Source organism: Nelumbo nucifera, chromosome 1 (genome assembly GCF_055504915.1).
Source record: "Nelumbo nucifera cultivar China Antique chromosome 1, China Antique-T2T, whole genome shotgun sequence".
In the NCBI taxonomy this organism is placed as follows: Eukaryota; Viridiplantae; Streptophyta; class Magnoliopsida; order Proteales; family Nelumbonaceae; genus Nelumbo; species Nelumbo nucifera.
In genome coordinates, this window is record NC_142649.1 from 63,115,877 (window position 1) to 63,136,564 (window position 20,688).

General features: G+C 37.0%; 1 protein-coding gene across 2 annotated transcripts; it reads left to right on the top strand.

The window, feature by feature from the left end:
- The first annotated feature begins 3,849 nt into the window (after positions 1-3,849).
- Positions 3,850-19,460, top strand: ERV1 (Erv1/Alr family protein). Of its 2 annotated transcripts, none has more exons than XM_010254528.3 (6): positions 3,850-4,318; positions 4,710-4,784; positions 6,475-6,522; positions 8,429-8,493; positions 18,752-18,829; positions 19,117-19,460. In XM_010254528.3, the coding sequence occupies exons 1-6, from the start codon at positions 4,103-4,105 to the stop codon at positions 19,223-19,225; spliced, it is 591 nt and encodes a 196-aa protein (XP_010252830.1). In that variant the 5' UTR covers positions 3,850-4,102; the 3' UTR covers positions 19,226-19,460. The 2 variants fall into 2 exon arrangements, with proteins under 2 accessions (XP_010252830.1, XP_010252829.1); XM_010254527.3 differs by having other exon boundaries at positions 18,768-18,829.
- The last annotated feature ends 1,228 nt before the right edge of the window (positions 19,461-20,688 follow it).

Consider the following 20,688-nt stretch of genomic DNA (forward strand, 5'->3'; position numbering starts at 1 on the left):
CTTTGACATTTGTCACATGTGGACACATACTTGTGGGCATCCTTGAATAATGTAGGCCAATAAAAACCTGATTGCAAAACCTTGGTTGCGGTGTGACTAGCTTCAAAATGACCTCCTGCTTCTTTATCATGGCAAAATTGGAGTACTGACTCCATCTCCTCCTCAGGGACACATCTCCTTATGATCTGATCTGCACACAATTTATACAAAAAGGGTTCCTCCCACAGATAGTATTTTACATCAGAAAGGAATTTCTTCTTTTGTTGATATGATAGGTTAGGAGGAATGACTTGTGCAGCTAGATAATTTGCAAAATCAGCATACCAAGGAGTTGCATATTCTTGAATTGAGTACAGCTGTTCATCCAGAAATTCTTCTCGAATGTTGTTGGTTATCTCCTTTTCTGATCTTACATTGTCTAACCGGGAGAGATGATCAACAGCCAAGTTTGCAGCACCCTTCATGTCTCTAATCTCAATATCAAATTCTTGTAGTAGAAGGATCCACCTGATCAGTCTTGGTTTTGAATTTTTCTTGGTAAGCAAGTGCCGTAATGTTGAGTGATTTGTGTATACAACAACTTTGGAGAATATCAGATATGAACAAAATTTGTCAAGTGCAAAGATTACTGCTAGCAACTCCTTTTCTGTGGTGGCGTAATTGAGTTGGAGTCCATTCAAGGTTTTGCTAGCATAGTAAATTGGCTGAAAATGTTTGTTCACTCTTTGTTCCAAAACAACTCCTACAACAGAATCACTCGCATCACACATTAATTCAAATAGGATGGTCCAATCTGGTGCTACCATGATAGGTGCATGGATCAATTTGTCTTTCAAGGTGTGGAAAGCATGAAGGCATTTTGTTGAAAATTCAAAAGGCACTTCTTTCTGAAGCAAAGTAGATAGTGGCTTGGCAATTTTTGAGAAATCCTTAATGAACCTCCTATAGGATCCGACATGCCCTAAGAAACTTCTTACGGAATGGACAGATGATGGGGGTGGCAATTTTTCAATTGCCTCTACCTTGGCCTTGTCGACTTCTATACCTTTTTGAGAAATCTTGTGTCCAAGCACTATGCCTTCTTGCACCATAAAATGACATTTTTCCCAATTCAACACAAGATGTGTTTCTTCGCATCTCCTAAGCACATGTTCCAGATTATTCAAGAATGCATCAAACGAAGAGCCGAAAACTGAAAAATCATCCATAAAGATCTTGATAAATTTTTCAACCATATCAGAAAATATAGACATCATACATCGTTGAAAGGTTGTTGGGGCATTATATAACCCAAAGGGAATCCTTTGGTATGCAAAGGTACCATACAGGCAAGTAAAAGTGGTCTTTTCTTGGTCTTCTAGTGCAATTGGGATCTGGTTATACCCCGAATATCCATCCAAGAAACAATAATACTCATGCCCGGCTAGCCTCTCTAACATTTGGTTCATAAATGGGAGAGGGAAATGGTCATTCCGGGTGACTTCATTTAACTTTCTATAGTCAATACATACACGCCATCCGGTGACAGTTCTAGTCGGGATGTCATGACCCAGAAAAGGGAGAGGTTCACGGGTCAGAGATTCAATCGGGGTTGAACCGTGTATATCTATCTATCTGTGTGTGTGTGTGCAATAAATATATATATATATATATATATTGTAAATTGTATATTATATTATAATATATTCAAAATGTATAATTATATTATACTATAACATTTTTATTTTATTTTATATTATAATGTAATGTAATATAACTTATATAATATCTAATATTATATATATTATACATCATACTATATAAAATGCATAATTATATTATATATAATTATATACATAACAATATTAATTACATGCATCTATTCAAAACATATAATTTTATTCTTCTATAACATATATTTTTATTTTAGTTTCAATTTTTATATTAAAAAAATAAGATTTGAGGCAAAAAAAAAGTGTTTTGGCAAAAATAGTGGGGTTTGGCACCTTGGAAACACGCAGATCTCAAAAAGTTATTCAAAATAAAAAAAAGATCATCCTATATTCCTATTAGACATCCAAGCACAAAGCTATAACCTTTAGAAATTTGCATTAATTATGTAGTAAAAATTAACATATTCTTAACATATATTCAAAATATATAATTATATTTTGTTATAACATATTTTTATTTTATTTTATAATGTAATGTAATACAAATTAACTTAATAAATTAATTAAGAACTTGATACAGATTTAACAGAAAATAATATGAATTAATAAAATGCTAAAACTTACTAAAGTTTAACACAATTTAAATCAAAATCATCTAATAATAATTTATACAAATAAAACTAAATTAAAATCAAAACCATGTAATAATAATTAAAAATAATTCAAATTTCTATAACAATATATAATTCAAAATTAATGATTAGATTGGGCTCAATTTGACTTGCCCGATCGAGAATGTGAAAAGGCTCCTGTTACCTCAATTTTACTTAACAAACTCCATACATTGACATATCTCCGTTAGTAAAACCATTATACAAAATAATAAAAAACAGTCCACTCTAACCATCAAAGACATAAAATTGAATTTACATTCTTTACTTTATGTTTGGAGGAGCCTTTTCTTTTATGGTTTTGAAAATCAGATCGGACCAAACGGTCAGACCAGTTGATTTGGGAACCAGTTTGGGTTTGGCTTTAGACCCCAAAACTGTCCGATTTGGGTTTGGACCAGAAGTCAGACCATTTTGACCAAAAAACTGGTGGCCAAAGCAGTTCTATTTTTGGTCTGATATTCAAAACTATGGAGTATGGGCAAATGAAAACTCACACGGTCACGCCCATCCAAATGGAACCCTCTCCCGAGTCAAGATGTGATCGATGAATAATTTTTTATTTTTTCCAGTGTTTGGAGAACCGGATCAGACAAAACCCAGAAAAAGAGAAAGGTTTACAGGTCAGAGGATGCAAATGGATCGGATTAGATTCGAATCAGGATATATTTGAATCTAATCTGACATTGTTCATGTCAGATCTGATCAATTCGAAGATTCAATCGGATCTGATAGAACTCGACTCGAATTCAAATCCTATCGGTAAGTTGAATTTGATCCGATCCAACTTGTTTTTTTTAATTAATAAATTATTAAAAGAAAATAAAATATACTAATTTAAATAAAGTAAAAACAAAAAGAATACAAGTATTTTTTTAATTATTTTCATCATATATACATGTCTTTTATAAAAATAAATAATACAACAATTTTATAAAAATATAATATGAAAAATATATTTATAAATAAATAAATAACATATATATATATCTATTATATATATATATTTATATTTATAAATATATAATATATCGGATCAAATAGGGGTGATCTGAATCCGATACGACTATCCAATCAAGGGTAATCTGAATTCGACCAAATAGGATCGGATTGGATCATGATTCGATCCATTTGCACCCCTAGATGACATATGTGTGTGTAATAATTATAATATATATAATATTATATTATGATAAATTCAAAATATATAATTATATTCTTTTATAACATATATTTTTTTTTATTTTAGTTTCAAACTTTTATATTAAAAATTAAGATTTAAGGCCAAAAAAGGCATTTTTTGGTAAACATTAGTGGGGTTTGGCACCTTGAGAACACATAGAGATATTGTTCCAAGCACAAAGGTATGACCTTTAAAATTTTAAATTATGTACTAAAAAATTTTCAAAAACACCAGCCGGTTTTTAAAAACAGAGACCCGGGTTCGGTTTAACCGTTCGGGTTGACGGTTCGTCCGATATGATCTGGTTTTCTAAACACTGATTTCCCCTGATCGGGCAAAACGCCGCAAAATAGAAAACTTGCTTCAAGCCGCAAAAGAGAGGACTTGCTTGAAGCCGCTAAGCAAAACAGAGAACTTGCTTCAAGGTGCAAAGGAGAAAACTTGCTTCTTCTTTTTATTTATTTTTTATCAATAAAGTGAAAGTCAGAAAACAAGCAGCAAAATAGCGAACTTGTTTCAAGGCGCAAAACAGAGAACTTGCTTCAAGGTGCAAAAGAGAAAACTTGCTTCAAGCCGCAAAACAGAGAACTTGCTTCATGTCAGATAATCAGTTGTTGCAGTTGATCTTTAAAGCTTGTGACAACTTCGCACAATGCATTCAGACACATTTCTCACATTTCATCGGTAACGCAATCCACAGTTCCCCCGTAAATCAACGACCTCTCTTCTCTCTGAATTCATCGCCATCGTCCAAAATATTAGAAAAAAATGATGGTTCTAAGCTTCTCCAACGCAGAGAGGATTTAACCCAGGTAGGCTCTCCTCTCTCTCTTTCTGCTTGAGTTTGGCTTCTTTAATTCATCAAAGCAATGGCCATTATAGCCTGCCAATTGCTTGACAGAATTCCCGGTAGAACATAACATTACTAAACTAATAGCGATTTGGGGCTTGGGGCATCCTTTACATTATCTGTCTATTATTGTAAATAGCAACAAGGACCAGAGGGTACTAATAAATCACCTCAAAAGAGTTTAATGTTTTGAAATGCTTCTTTTATTTATCTGATATTTTCACTCCTAACCTTTGGTTTATCAGTTGCAATTACTTAGGAGCTTTTATCTTGATTAGTGATACCTATGTGGACTTTTAGTATTTAGATAAGAAGTCTGTGGATTGTTATTCTTAGTTTCTTTCTGGTTGCAGGAGCAAACCAAACCTTTGACTAAAGAAGAACTGGGACGTGCTACTTGGACGTTGCTGCACATGGTTGCAGCTCAGGTATTCATTTCTTGCCGTCTCTGAGATCTGTTTCTTCCAGTCAACTGTTTTTTTGGGTTAATTAATACTTCTTTATAGACAAATGCTCATTTGCTTGATGAAAGGTCATGTAGTGCACAAAGAAGTTAATGGTCAAAGACTATCAGAAGTGGAGATAGAGCCAGGTAAAAAAGGTGTAGGGGTCACCTTGTATTGTAATCAAAGAAGTAATGGGTCACCCTATGTGGGGGTCTTTTTGATAGGCGTATTTTTGTAGGGTTTTCAAACTAGCTTTCACCATGAAGCTTAGGGGTCAAAGCATGGGATAAAATTCAAAATACAAATATAAGACTTGTTAACTTCACGATGAAAGGAAAAAAAAATGTTACAATCTATGTCATTCTCTAAGATGGTTCTTTTAATTTATGTTGATTTGTTTTCTTCTTGAAAGGGAAATATGTTTGCTAGTTCAACTTAGAACTTTGGTGGCTTGATGATAGAGTTAGGTAACTTGGTCTATACTTTTGATTTCACATTGATTTTTATGAAACTTATATTGAAGTTGGTTTAAGAAATGCCAGGCTTAGTTAAGTACCAAAAATGATATTTAAGCCTTTTATGTTTCGAAATCCAAAAACGTTTCAACGTTTAATCACTTTGCATAAATATGTATGTGTGAGTGAATTCCAGTGCCATGTCCAGGAGATTGATTTAGTCATGTTGGGATGCATTTAAGGTTTCAGAGTTGTCCTAATAAGGTGTAGGGACATTCTAGTTGTTCCGCATTTACTTAGGCTAACTTGTGATGCAATTGTGTGAATAAATATGGCAAGCTGATTTTTAGGGATGCAAATGGACTGGATTGGATTCAGATTGGGGTATAACCAAATCTAATCTGATCCAATCCAAAGATCCAAGCAGATCTCACAAAGGTCAATTTGAATCTAAATCTGATCCGATCTGATTTAATTTCTGTAAAACTTAACAAATTATTAAAACGAAAAAAACACAAATCTATATAAAGAAAAACAAAAAATACAAGCATTTTTTTCAACTATTTTCATTATATATATATATATATATATATATATATATTGGATTGGAGGTGATTCAAATTTGATCTGATTTTTAATCAGATCCTAGTATCCAATCTGATCTGATCCAAAAATCTGATAGGGGGATATCTGAACTCAACAAAATAGAATCAAATTCGAATTCAGATCGGATGATGGTCTGGTCCATTTGCACCCCTAGCTGTTTACTTTTTTCCTTCTATAGAAAATCACACATGGTAGGACAGGAGTTAAACATGGATCCTTAATGATTCGCTGAAAAGGAATGGCAAAAGGGAAGGGGAAGTAGGTTGGAATTCCATGCACATCATGAAATATGTCTGCTCTTTAACAATATATTTTTCTAAGCTGTACATCATGACGTATATCTATTCTTTACAAACCTGAAGAGAAAAAAAAGAAGTACATCTATAAATTTCTTCATTCATAAAAAAAAGAAGTATATCTAATCTTTCACAAATTGTTTCCCATGCTAAGGATTGGCATAGAATGAATGATATTGTAAACATTATTGTTGATTTGATTTTATTGCCTTGTGATCTTGTTTGTATGTTTCATTTGTTAAAGGCTTTCAAAATATTTGCTTTCTATTTATTTGGAATGGATTATTTTTCTTATAACATTTTTGCTTGTTTCAGTATCCTGATCATCCAACTAAACAACAGAAGAGAGATGTAAAGGAACTGGTAAGTGATCACTCACTGCGTGTGTGTGTCTGTGTGTGTGTGTGTGTGTGTCTGTGTGTGTGTGTGTGTCTGTCTGTCTCTCCCTACTCTTCTCAGGGATACCTTTTTTATATGTATGTTTGGTTGAGTCAGCAGTCCAAAAACGAAAGCAGTGAATTGCAATAGTCATTTTTTACACATTATGAGGTGGATCTACAAACAAACTTACAATATTGTCTGGCGGTTGGTTTGTACAAGGCAAATGTCAATCTTGGCAATTCAGAATCCAGAGTTTTCTTATTGAATGCTGATTAGGTAACAACTCAAGGAGACAAGGAGTGCTTGCACACACTCTAGTTGACAAAGCACAGCTTAATAGGGTTGCAAAGGCCAATATCTCAAGTGGAAAAGGTATACAAAGGCTGGACTGAGTAGGGAAACATAGGTTCTTTCAATAATGAGGAGTGTGGAATAGAGGTATAGTTGGGCTGGAACCTAGCATTATTAAAGGTGTGCAAGTGCTATTAATTGGAATACCTGTTAAAGGGAGAAGTGGAAAATATGATTAGTTAGGATTGAGAGAGAATTGAATGAAGAAAGAGGGAACAGGGAGAAGACTGAAAAATTAGAGTGGTATATAAATGTGACAGAGAACATGAAGAGATGATCAAAATCAGAGAAGACTAAAGATCTGTAGTGGTGTTAAGCAGGGAAGCTTCAAGTTGGTTGAAAGGGTTCATTGATGGCACTTTATTTGCCATCACATAGACTGGATGGAAAGGGGAACTATGTTTGCAAAAGGAAAAAATTATTGTGGAGAAGAAGAACAATGACAGGGGAGATTTCATTCAATTGACAGAAAAGTTTGGACTTGGTAAGAAGCAAATGGTTTGTACTTTGTATTCCTGCCGGAAAAGAAAAACAAGGGTGGCTGATGTTTGTGGAGGCCCTGGACGTTTATGAACAGAGGAATTGGCTTCTGGAGAACCGAGCAGAACACATGAAGGCTCCTATGGTAACCCCAGAGTCGAGACACTTGTCTGAGAATACCTATGACATGAAGAAACTAGCAGGAGGAGGCATTTACAGAAGTTCCATATCCTCGAAATTGATGGCTGAGGGGAGTATGGAGGAGTAGAGAAGAAGAAAGGTGGCTGACTGGGGAGGAGTTTTACAGGATATAATGGCCTCTGTTCCGGTGATGGAAAGGGCATCTCTTCACCCTTTTGGTGAAATGCAGCGGTATTAGATTTGGGTAGCCGATTTGAGAATTACTCAGAGTTGCCACTAGAGAGGGAGTAGCAATGGTAGAAAACTGGACCCCCTCTTGCAATGAGGTGGAAGTAGAGTGCGATGCCATTAGGCTGAAAATTGTGGGACTCCCCATTCAATCTTTGGACAGAGGAAGTTTTTGATCCAGATTGCAGTGTTGTGTGGAGGTTCCCTTCAAGAGATGGATTTGTTTGATCTTTGTCAACAATTTATATAGGTTATAGGTGTCGTTAATATTGTTACTGATAAGCATGGCATATAAAGTCTGAAATTAATATTTTCTGTAGCATTTACACATAAAGAACTTTAGCCAGCTTAGATTTTTTCTTTCTATAAAAGTGGGAACATCAAAGGAAGACACTTTTATCAAATAGGAAGTTGGCTGTTTATTTTTCTTTTAAACATGGGCAAAATTTTGGATAATCAATTAAGAATGGTCAACCTATGACCCAGTAATTGAGAGGGTCACTTTTTAAAAGGAGGCATGGGATCAAACCCATGGAACTGCAGGCTCTTCATGGTATGGCCAGTGGGCTTCACATGCACCCTGCTCTGGCCCCTCCCTTGTACCCCCACTAATGTGTATTACGTACTACCCAAATAATAGTAATAATAATGACCAAGGGACTAATACCATACTATGCTTGAAATGCAGATGGCAATATTATCTCGGATTTACCCTTGCAGGGACTGTGCAGATCACTTCAAAGAAGTTCTAAGGTAAAGCATTTTGACATATATTTCATGACAGCCTGATTTCCACAAATAAATCTGATTATATGTGATAGGAATATCGCCTTGTTGTAGGCATGCCATTTCTCTTAGTTTATTAGGTTAATAGGAACCATACAATTATACAAATCGTTAGATGCAAAACTATAGTGGAAAATTGGACTTGGATTATAATGAATCATTCCTCGTATGGAAGGTTAATCCATCACTTATGGAATTGAAGGGAAAAAAATCTACTTGAAGATGATAGTCTAAGCACTAATAATTTAACAATAGATATGGCTTTAAATAGAACGGATTGGTGAAACGGGATTCATGTAGTGACCCCATTTAGTTGGGATAAGGCATGGGTGATGATGATGAAATAGGGCTGTCAATTGGACTTGGTTCAATCCAATATTGGTCCATTTACAAATGGATTGGACCCAATCCAGTCCAAAACCATACAAACCAAGTCCAATCTAGTCCAATTTAAAGGCAAATGGACTGGATTGGGTCCAATCCAATCCAAAGTAAATCAAACACCAAAATAACATGAGAAACCTAGAAAATATATAAAAAAACTACAACGCTTGCTGCAATCCAATCCAATCCCATTAAAATGCAAATGGACCGGATTGGGTCCAATCCAATCCAAAGTGAATGAAACACTAAAATTACATGAAAAATCCAGAAAATATTAAAAAAATACAAAAAACATCTTTTGCAATCCAATCCAATCCAATTACAATGCAAATGGACCAGATTGGGTTCAATCCAATCCAACTCCAATTCATCTTTAATAACAAAAGACTCATCAATAAGAGAACTTTGTCTTCTTTCCTATTTACCTTGGTAGCTGAGGTGTTTAGTAGTCTTATTGTAAGAAGTGATAACTTGGGACTATTTAAAGGTTGGAGGGTTAGGAGAGAAAGCACGATTGTTACACATTTGCAGCTTGTTGATGATACAATTATCTTTTGTGAGAGTGGTGATCCTTAGAAGGCAAGTAATTTGAAGCAAGTGATTAAACTGTTTGAATTTGTGTCTAAGTTGAAGATCAATTTTGAAAAGAGTTGTGTAGTGGGACTGAACTTGGAAGAGGAGATGGATGGGGTTGCAGAAGCCTTAGGTTATCCTACTGCTAGGTGGCCTTTGAAATATCTAGGTATGCCCTTAGGAGCCAACCCATGGGAAGGAAGCTTTTGGAGCCCAATTCTTGAAAGATGTGCCAAGAAATTGTCAACTTGGAAGAGGAATTATGTATCTCTAGGAGTTGTATTACTCTAATTAAGTCTACTTTAGATAATCTTCCAGTTTTCTTCCTCTCAATATTCAAGATCACAAAGGGAGGTATTGAAAGTAGAGAAGATCATGAGGGAGTTTTTGTGGGAGCTTGGTGAAGGAAGGAGAGATCACTTGATGGGATGGGATTTAGTTTGTAGAAGTAAAGAGCAAGGGGGTTTGGGGTTAGGCAATATAGGGAAGAAGAATGAAGTTTTATCAGGTAGATGGCTATGGAGATGGCCATTTGAGAGAAAGAGGCTTTGACATAAGGTGGTGGTAAGTATTCATGGTTATGCAGGAAATGGTTGGAATGTTAGAGTGTCTCGGTGGGCTACTCTAAACTCTCTGTGGAAGGCTATTCATGGTATCCTTCCCCAATTCTTCAGCCTTATCAGGTACGGTGTGTGTACTGACAAGATTCTCTTGTGGAAAGACACTTGGATTGGTAATTCCACCCTTAAGGACCTTTATCCATCTTTCTATTCCCTCTCCCTTTTTAAAAGTAAACCCATTCAAAGATTTGTTTCTTTCTCCCAATCCTCTGGATTTAGTTAGAATATGGGTTTCAGAAGAGATCTAAGAGATTCTAAACTTGATCAAGCTGATTTTTTACTCCAAACACTAGACACTATTTGCTTTGACTTTTCTAAACCTGGTGCTAGAATTTGGACCCCCAACTAAAATCATCTAGATGCCCCCAACTGAACTCAATCAAGAGGAGGTATCAAAACAGGAGTATATCCCATATTCAAACAAAAGGAGTGCACTTAAAAATTATTATGTTCCCTTTTTTCTTTCTCCATATATTCCAATATATGGGAAAAGGTTCTGAGTTCTGACTTTACATAGATTCTTGAGCGACACTTCTGCACATCAATTCCAGATATGTGCTGGATTAAGACTATCTTATCCGTGTCCATCTAAAACTGGATTTCAACTTCTCAAACTTGTCTTCTTTGAAATGAATTATACAGAAAAATACTTATTGGACTGTTCCAAACTCTCACTATCCCACTATCTATCTAGCCATGTTATAACTCTTTACCATCAAGCTATTAAAACTGGATTGGATTGGACTAGTCCAATTCACTGTCTTATTGGACTATATGCTCCCTCTTAGTTAATATGATCATATTGTATGTCAAATAAGATCAGGTTTGGCACTTTGGGTTGAGTGGGATTGTGCTACCTGAACCCTAGAAAAGTGAACATAAACCCAACCTAAAACCTGATTTGACTAGTCCAAATTGGATGTAACCTGACTAAATTGCACCCCTACTTGTATTTCATTTATGTATTTTGAATCTTGTATTTCATTTGTAACATAATTTAGTTCTAAAACCTGTTGTTAGAAGCACAAATCACAGTAGACTAGCTGATCCAAGCATCAACAAGAATTGGTTTTGGTCAAGCTAAATAAAGTATTGTTACAGCCTACAGAGTGCTTGAGGTTACCCAATGTCTTACTGGACTGTACAAATCGAGGGCTGGCTCGTTGGTGTGTTAGCTGGGTTGTCCTAGCATGGACCCGGATTCAAATCTTACAACCAGCACTTTGGGGAAAGGGGGGGGTGTAAAGGGGAAAGGGAAAAGTTATTGCTGATTAACCAAAAAAAATGTCTTACTGGACTGTTCAACATGGACTGGATTGGACTGGTCCAACTCAATGTCTTATTGGACTGTCCAAGTTGTTCAAATTGGTTTTAATTTAGACTGTGTCCAACCCAAACCTGGTCCATTGACAACCTCACTCTTGTCTTCAGTCAATAGATTGGTTCAACCCAACCCAGTCCAATATAAACCATTACAGATGGACTAGGTCTAGTCCAACCCAATCCAAATTTTATAAGAAAATATTTTATAAAAAATTATAAACAAAAGTATAACTTGTGAAGCAAAACTGTCCAACTTAGATGCATGGCATATGCCTAATCATTTGCTCAGTTAAATTAGATAAACACCAACATTTTGCAAATCAATAAGCTAGTTATAGATCATTTGTCATAGCTTACATGTTCGGTTAGTCTAAGTTGTAGAAGCCACACATATAGGAGAGGTAGTAGTTGCTTCAAGATCCAATTTTTAACTTACTTTTTGTAGTTGTTGGAGCTTCTAATTAGTCTTTCCCACAAACTAAAGCTTCCATAGTCTCTAGAAATAATGAAGTACGATCTTGATTGACTATTCTACCCCCAATACTGAATGTTCTTGTGGATGCTATAGTGGATACTAGAAGCCCTTGGTCTGAAAGCCACAATGAGTCTACACGGGGGGGAAGTGGGTGAGGAATCTCGCAGAGAGACAATAATTAGGGAAATCTTAGAAAGCCTCTTGGGTGAAGTGGAAAGGAAGGATTTGCAGAGAGGGAGCCTGGAGGGGACAGACAGGGTTGTGGTTGGAGGTAAGGTGAGAAGGAACAAGAAGCTTCCTAGGAGTGAGGAGAGTGCTTCTTTAGGGAAAGAGGAAACTTTTGGGGAAGAGTCAGTTGCAGAGTTTGTGAAAAAGTTTGGGTGTAAGCTGAAGAACCCGAATGACCTAAAAGCCTACATGCAAAATAAAGAGGACAGCAAGATGAAATTTAGAAGGCTGAGTGAAGTGGAGAGATTAAAAAAAGATATTGAGGGGGACAAGAAGTTCGAAGTGAAAGGGATTAGAAGAAAAGGGTCTAAATAGTTCTTGGAGGACTTAGGGTTAAAGCCTTTAGTTTTCAATGAGAATCCTAAGTTGGAATGTGAGGGGGTTGGGCAGCTTTAGGAAGAGAGCAACAATCAAAGAGGTAATTAAGAAGTTCAATCCAGATGTGGTTATGCTTCAGGAGTCCAAAAGAATGGATTTTGATTGCAGCTGGGCAAGGAGTGTGTGGAGTTCTAGAGGTATTAAGTGGGTGGCTGCTCCTTCGTGGGGTTCCTCGGGAGGGATTGTGACCCTGTGGAAAGGAGAGATTCTCTTAGGTGTGGAGGAGCTAATTGGAGATCACTCTGTCTCCCTGAAGTTCAAACAGGTGGCCGATGGGTATGAATGGGTACTAACAAATGTGTATGGCCCCAATGACTATAGGCAAAGGGAGAAATTATGGGAAGAATTGAGTGACATTAGAGGCCTTTGGAATGGACCCTGGTGTGTGGGAGGGGACTTTAATGTAGTGAGATTTATGGAGGAAACCAACAACCCCAGACAGAGAGTGACAACAAGTATGAGGAAGTTCAACCAATTTGTGGACTCTTTTAATCTCAAAGAACTTCCTTTCCTAAATAATAACTTCACTTGGTCCAACCTTCAATCTCAGCCAATTTGCTCTAAGTTGGATAGATTTTTGTTCTCAACAGATTGGGAGGATCATTGGGGCAACATTACTTCTAGGGCTCTCCCTAGACTCACTTCAGACCACTGGCCAATAGTTTTGGTCAAGGAGGAATTAAGAGGAGTAGGGCCTACCCCTTTCAAGTTTGAAAATATGTGGTTGTCTCATCCGGGTTTCACTGAGAAAATCAGAGAGTGGTGGGAGCAAGCGAATCCGGTAGTTGATTGGGAGGGAATGAGGTTCCACAAGAAACTCCAATACCTAAAATCTCAATTAAAGGAGTAGAATAGGTTGGAATTTGAAAGATTAGAAGAGACAAAGCAAGTTCTGGTAGAGCAAATTGAGGATTTGGACCTGAAGGAAGAGAGAGGCCCCTTTGGAGAGGAAGAAAGGAAGTTGAGATGGGTTTTAAGGAGGAAGTTGAAGGACATCCTGATCAAGGAGGAAATCAGTTGGAGGCAAAAATCTAGGTGTAAGTGGCTAAGGGAGGGAGACAGAAACACAAGGTTTTTCCATTTAGTGGCAACTGGAAGGAGAAAGAAGAATTACATCTCTAACTTGGAAGTTGATGGAGCAGTTTTGTCTCACCCGACTGAAATTGCAGAGGCCCTAGTAAATCACTTCAAATCTATTTTTAGAAGGCCTATGAATGAGAGAGTGTGGTTGGAGGGTTTGGATTGGCCGACTCTAAGTGCAGAGAAGAGAGAGTGGCTAGAAAAAAGATTCGATATGGAGGAGGTAAAGGAAGCAGTTTTCTCTATGGATAGGACAAAAGCTCCGGGTTCAGATGGGTTCACAATGGCCTTTTACCAAGATTGCTGGGATATCTTGGAGAATGATCTTGCTTCGGTCTTTGAGGAGTTCCACAGGAGGGGTGTAATAAACCCGGGATTGAACTCAACTTTCATTGTCTTAGTCCCAAAGAAGAAAGATGCCTCTCAACCAAAAGATTTTAGACCTATTAGTCTGGTGACTAGCTTGTACAAAATCATTGCTAAGGTGCTGTCTCTCAGGATAAAGAAGGTGCTCCCCTCTATTATTGCACCCAACCAAAGTGCTTTTGTGGAGGGAAGACAGATCACCGATCAGATCCTCATTGCAAATGAGAGCGTGGAGAGCTTTAGAAAGTCAAAGAAGAAGGGAGTGGTCTGTAAATTGGATCTGGAGAAGGCTTTCGACTTGGTTGATTGGTCATTCTTGATGGAGGTGTTGAGGAGTTTTGGTTTTGGTGACAGGTGGTGCAAGTGGATCTGGGGCTGTGTTAGGACTTGCCATTATTCTATCCTGGTGAACGGGACTGTGGTTGACTTCTTTCCGGCGTTGAGAGGTCTAAGACAAGGAGATCCTCTTTCCCCTTTTCTTTTCACTCTTATTGTTGATGTGTTTGGGCGATTGATCCATAGAGCAGACTCGAGGAATTTGATAAGAGGGTGGAGAGTAGGAAGGGAGGAGGTTCCCTTAACTCTTCTACAGTTTGCAGATGATACCTTTTCTGTGAAGGAGGGAACCTCAGTTGGATCCGGAATCTAAAGTTGACAATACAACTTTTTGAGCAGTTATCTAACCTCAAGGTAAACTTCGACAAGAGTTGTGTGGCGGGAGTGAATGTGAATGAAAGAGACCTAAGGGAATCTGCAGATGAGCTAGGTTGTGCTATTACAGATTGGCCCCTGACTTACTTGGGCCTCCCTTTAGGAGATAATCCTAAGAGTGTCAGCTTTTGGGCTCCGGTAGTGGAGAGGTTTGAGAAGAGGCTAGCGGCCTGGAAGAGGAGTTATCTTTCTTTAGGTGGAAGAGTCTCTCTCATTAGATCTACCCTAGCTAACCTTTCTGTTTACTTTCTGTCAGTGTTTAAGATCCCCATTTCTTCTTTCTTAGTCCCTTCAGTTTCCACTTCGGGCTTTGGTTGGAACCTTGGCCTGCGTAGGGCAATTAGGGATATGGACTTGGATAGCATGGTAGCTCTGCTAGCCTCCCTTGAGGGTGTCTTCCTAAACCCTGCTAAGGAAGACACCAGATTTTGGACCCTTTCTAGCTCTGGTACCTTTTCTTGTGCTTCTTTCTTTGAAACTTTAACTCAGCCTCCTACCCCCCTGGGGTTGTCCTTTCCAGTTAAGGAAATTTGGAGCAGACCTATTCCTCCTCGGGTGGGGTTTTTTTGTTGGGAAATTTTCCTGGAAAGAATCAACACCTTAGACTTACTCCAAAGAAAGAGACCCAACTATTGTCTACTTCTTAATAGATGTGCTCTTTGTAAAGCTGATGGGGAATCTGGCTACCACCTCATGGTCTCTTGTAAGGTTGCTAAATCTGTTTGGGAGTGGGTTTTCTCCCGTTTTGGGTGTTCTTGGTATCCTCCGGAGACTGTCCAAGGTTTGTTTTCCCCATCTTTTTTCAGTTGGCCTAAGAAGCGAGGGAAGACCATGTGGAGGTGTATTAGGGCAGCGGTTTGCTGGTCTTTGTGGGAAGAAAGAAACTCATGCATATTTTCTGACAAGGAAAAAACTTTGGAAGATTTGTTAGATCGAATCCTTATAAGAGCGGTCCACTGGCTAAAACCTTTGGAGTTGTTTTCAGATTGTCCTATGGATGACTTGCTAAGAAACTGGAAAGAGATTGCTTTCACTGCAAGATGCAAGAGGACTCTTTGTCCGTTCTGGTCCCCTCCCCCCTCAGGCTTTTTAAAGCTGAATTTTGATGGCAGCAGTGTAAGGAATCCAGGGCCCTCTGGGATTGGAGGAGTCTTCAGGAATGAGGAAGGGATTGTTACTGCTTTGTTCTCTGGCCCTATTGGAGAAGGTGACTCTCTTAGGGCTGAGATCCTTGCAGTGCTTGAAGGAATTCGAAGAGCAAAAGATCTAAATATTAGCCGTTTGATTCTAGAAGGTGACTCGAAGGTGGTGGTTAATTGGTTGAAGACAGAGGACAGTGGTTTGTGGAACTTTAACAATGAGAAAAAACAGTTCTTATGACTGGGTAGGGACATAGAGATTCAGTACAGCTGGGTGAAGAGTGCCAACTCATTTGCGGATGGGTTGGCCAAGCAAGGAGTGAATAGGGAGGCTGTTTTCTGGGCTAGTTTTTAATTTTCTTTGCTTTCCCTGAGTTTTCTGATTTTTGGGAAGCTAAGTTATTTTATCTCCCTTTGTATTCCTTTCCCTCTATTCTCTTAATTTAATGAAATTGATGTTATTGATAAAAAAAAATACATTTGAGGTTGGGGAAGTAGTAATTGAGAAATTTTTTGTGCAGATGTAAAAAATCCAGTATCACTACTCTCATCTCCCATTCCTTATCAGATGGCAGACTCTTATAGTCACGGTCGAGTTTAGCTAGTCAACAAAATGCTTCTTTCTACTCTAAAATTGTGTCCAACATGTCATATGTGGAATTCCATTGTGTTGGACAATCAACAACTACCCCTCTTATGCTATACTTTTGCTTGGCTTCTTGCATTGTCAAATTTTGCTTTTAATGTGGTGTCAACCTTACATATTTAGCACTTTCTTGAATCTTATGTATGGTGATATTTCTTCCATCTTGCATAATAAGGTTCAAGATGTGAGCAGCACATCTCACATGAAATAGGTCACCATGCAATGGGAGCAAACCCTTAACATAGAGTCGATTTCTAAGCTCTCTAACCATAACAACATTGTTAGAGGCATTGTCAACTGTAATAGAACATATTTTTTTTATCAATGTTCCAAGCCAACAACCTCTCCATAACAACTTCATACAAAGTGTTTCCATCATGGGAACAATCAACTGCCACAAATGCAATAATTTTATTCTTTAGCTCCCATCCATCATCTATAATGTGTGTCATTAAACAACAATACTACAACTTTTGCTCTAAAGTCCACATATCAATGGTTAAGCTAATCCAACAAGACAAACCATCAAAGTATTTATATAACTTCTCCTTTTCATTTAAGTAAATCTTCATGACATCATTCTTTATTGTATTTCTCAAAACAAACCTAAATAATGGTTGAAAATTATTAATAAATATCTGGAAAAACTCTTCAACTATGCTAAAAGGATGTCCATGCATCATTATCATCTTTGCTAAGTCTATTTAGCTCCTATCTTGCTCAAATTTAAAGTCCCCTTCAACTTGTTGTTGACTAGTTCCCATTTCCTTCATTTTAGGACATCTTGGTAAATGCCCTAATAAGTGGTTTGTCCCTTCCTACTCCTCCCATATACTGTTTTCCATAATATTTACAAACAACTTTTTCCTCCCCAGAATCCGATCTTATATTTTTAGTGTTCCTAAGCTTTAGATCTAGTCCTCCTACTAGAACTTGATGCCATAAATGTTTCATTGACATCTTCAGAATTGCTTGCATTTTCAATGCCAGGTTCATTCATCCTTGATACATCAAGAATGAAAAAAATAAACAACAACAACAACAAATAATAAGATACATAATTGTAACAACTAAATATTCAACTAAGAAGATGTAAATGAGAATGCATATGCTATAATCAACTAGAGACTTTATTAACTTAGCCACTTAGGACATACTTTAAGCCATTGTGGACTTTGTATTTGGGCTTGATAGAAAAAGTTAAGAAAGTTAAACCTAAGCCTTTTACCCAGCTCTCGACAAAAGGTATCTGTTTGTCTACATTTGAATTCAGATTTAATCTGGTTAAGGGTGATCGGATTTCAATCCATTCATTAATGCCATTCAATATCCAATTTCAATCTGAGTTTGATATAAATCAAATTAGGACTAGGTATATCCAATTTAATCTAATCCATTTGCTACCCTAAGATCTAAATATTGAACCTTTAAAACAAATTGAATTAATTTGGATAGCTTGATATAAACATATGAATATATTTATTGAAGATATCATATCAAATCTACGGCATATATGATGTTTTACATTCAAATCAACAACTGAAGAAGAACACACCTCTTTCATTGAATAAGTAGCTCTAAAAATGGAAAAAAGCGTTGTAATATTCCACCAGATAGAGAAGCCGCTGAAGATAAGAGATATCATTTTCTAGTTAGAATGTACGTTGGAGAGAAGAGCCGCCAGAGAGAATGGTTGTCGGAGGCTGGGAGAAACTTGGTTCCTCCAAATTTCTAGAGTTCCAGAGAAGGGCTGCTTTCAGCGATCAAACAAGGATTTCAGCCTTCAAACCTCAAACAGGGGTTTCAAATGTTGAGCCTTCAAAGGGTTTCAAACTTCCAAGGTTTCGACTTCAGTTTTGATCAGTTTCAAACTGGACAAGGTTTTGGCCTCATGATCGAATTATTAGGAATTTGGCTTGGTCTGACTCAAGCCGATAAGAACATGAACCAATTTATTTTGGATTGGTTCAACCCAATAATTATAACAGACCATCCAAATCTGAATTGATAAGCTTTGGATCAGATTGGATCCAATCCAAAACCGGTCCTTTGACACCCCTAATGATGATTATGATGATTGACCCTATTACCTAGCTACATTTTATGTGCTAGTTGAAGAAGGAAGGTTAAGCTTTTAAATCAGTTCTAAAAGTTAGGGACTAATTGGTGAATTGCTTTTCATGCAACATTTCCTCTAAAAGAAGAACATAGGATGCTTCGGTGTCCAACTTGTTTTAATAAGTTTTCACTCTATGTTATTCTTCAGTTGATTGCATGTTCTTTTGTATGCAATGTTTGACAGAGCAAGCCCTGTACAGGCAGAATCACAAGCTGAGTTCTCACAATGGCTGTGCCATGTACACAATGTTGTCAACAGAAGGTACCTTGTATAATTGGACTATTGGTGATTAAATGTAACAATACCACATTTATTTCAGTAAAGAGAAGCTAAATGATAAATATTGGCTTATTGTTTACTTGAGCCCTAAGCTCAATACGGTGGTGTGGCCCATTGATTCATCATTCCAAACCAGCCAATCAATGAGGGACATCCTAGATATGGAAAATGGATTGAAACTCCAGGCTAACTAGGTCTAACCACCTTAAGAAGCTAGCAGAATTGACTATTTTTAATGTGCATAAACCTTATCTTTTTGTTTTCAACAGTCTTGGTAAGCCCATATTCCCATGCCGGCGAGTGGATGCAAGGTGGGGTAAACTGGATTGCAAAGAACGTACATGTGATGTTCAAGGTGTTACAACAGAGTTTGACTAGGACATTATGGAATGGTATTATTGTGGTCAAGTAAATTATGTGCAATTTGTGTCTAACATGTGCAAAGATGAACAATTATGTTTTATTTTCTTTGTCCTTCCCTCTTTCGTTTGATGCCATTTGAACATATTCCTCTGTAGTAGAGTCATATCACTAGTCATTTTGTCAACCTTTATACTGGTTCAAACTAGTAACTCCATTCTAGTTTCTAGTGGTACAGTAAATTTTTAAGTGATATTTTTGGAATTTGCTGAGAGAAAAACAGAGGTTATATCATTCAGAGTTAGATGTGACAATCTGTCAATTTAGATGGTTGGATATGAAGTAATCCAGAACAAAACTACCATACCTCTATGGAAAAGGACCCTAACTCGGTTCACCTCAAGAATATAATTCTCCATCTTGCAGATATGAATTCTTACTTAACACTTAATCAAATAGATAGCCTTGAGTTGAACTGTATTATTTTGTATAACCTACTGCTCTATCAAAAAAAAAAAAAAAAGAAACTAAGAACTGTGGATGGGAGAAATGGAAATACTTTGACTGGTCAAACCAATGATATACTCATATACCCTGTTTTTTGGCCTGACTCAGGTTCCTCACAGTCAACAACACCATATTATAAAACGATATGTTAAAAAAGGTGCCTAATTTAGAGTTCAGAGCGCTTGATTGGTCAGCCAGCTCTTCAGATGGGGGACATTCCAACCAACAACGGGTAGAAAGAATTGCGAACTGTCATTAGCGGTGGCAATTGGGCGGGTTGGGTTTGGTTTGGTTTGGTTTGGGTTGAGCTTCAACCAGGGGTGCCCACGGTTCGGTTAATCAAACCATGGGCATATTTTGCAAACCGAACTGGTGGTACTGGTTTTTTCATTTCTCCAAACCGAAACTGAATCGGTACCACTGGTTAACCGGTCCGCCAGTTTTGGTTTTTATATTTATAATATATATTATATAAATATATACATAATATTATATTATAAATAATAAGTGATATATAATATATTATAAATAAAATGAATATATATTTATATATAATATATAGAAAATATGTGACATATATTAAAAATATATATATAATATACATATATATATATATCGGTCGGTTCGGTTTGGTTCGGTTAACTGAAAACCAAATCGGTCCTTCGGTTTTTCAAACAATCCAAATCGAAACCGAACCGATCGGTTCGGTTAACCACATTTTGCGGTTCGGTTTTCTTGGTTTGGTTCAATTTTTTGGTTTTTCATGGACACCCGTACCTTCAACCTAATTCATCTAACCCACCAATCCATTAATGACCCAGTTATGTAAAATTAAATGGGTTGGGTTCAACCCAAACCCGTCTTGACCCAATCCAACCTACCCAAACCCATTAATCTTATACTTTATGTACTTAAAACAAAAAACTAACTCCCATTTGACAAATAAGTTAGTCATAGCTTGGTGATAATAGTAG

What these genes read in the sequence shown, in the direction of transcription:
- ERV1 (XM_010254527.3), top strand. Translation starts at nt 4,103, where the DNA reads ATGTCAGATAATCAGTTGTTGCAGTTGATCTTTAAAGCTTGTGACAAC. An exon ending in TGCACATGGTTGCAGCTCAG is followed by an intron (nt 4,785 to 6,474) that starts GTATTCATTTCT and finishes TGCTTGTTTCAG; the next exon opens with TATCCTGATCATCCAACTAA. An exon ending in AGAGAGATGTAAAGGAACTG is followed by an intron (nt 6,523 to 8,428) that starts GTAAGTGATCAC and finishes CTTGAAATGCAG; the next exon opens with ATGGCAATATTATCTCGGAT.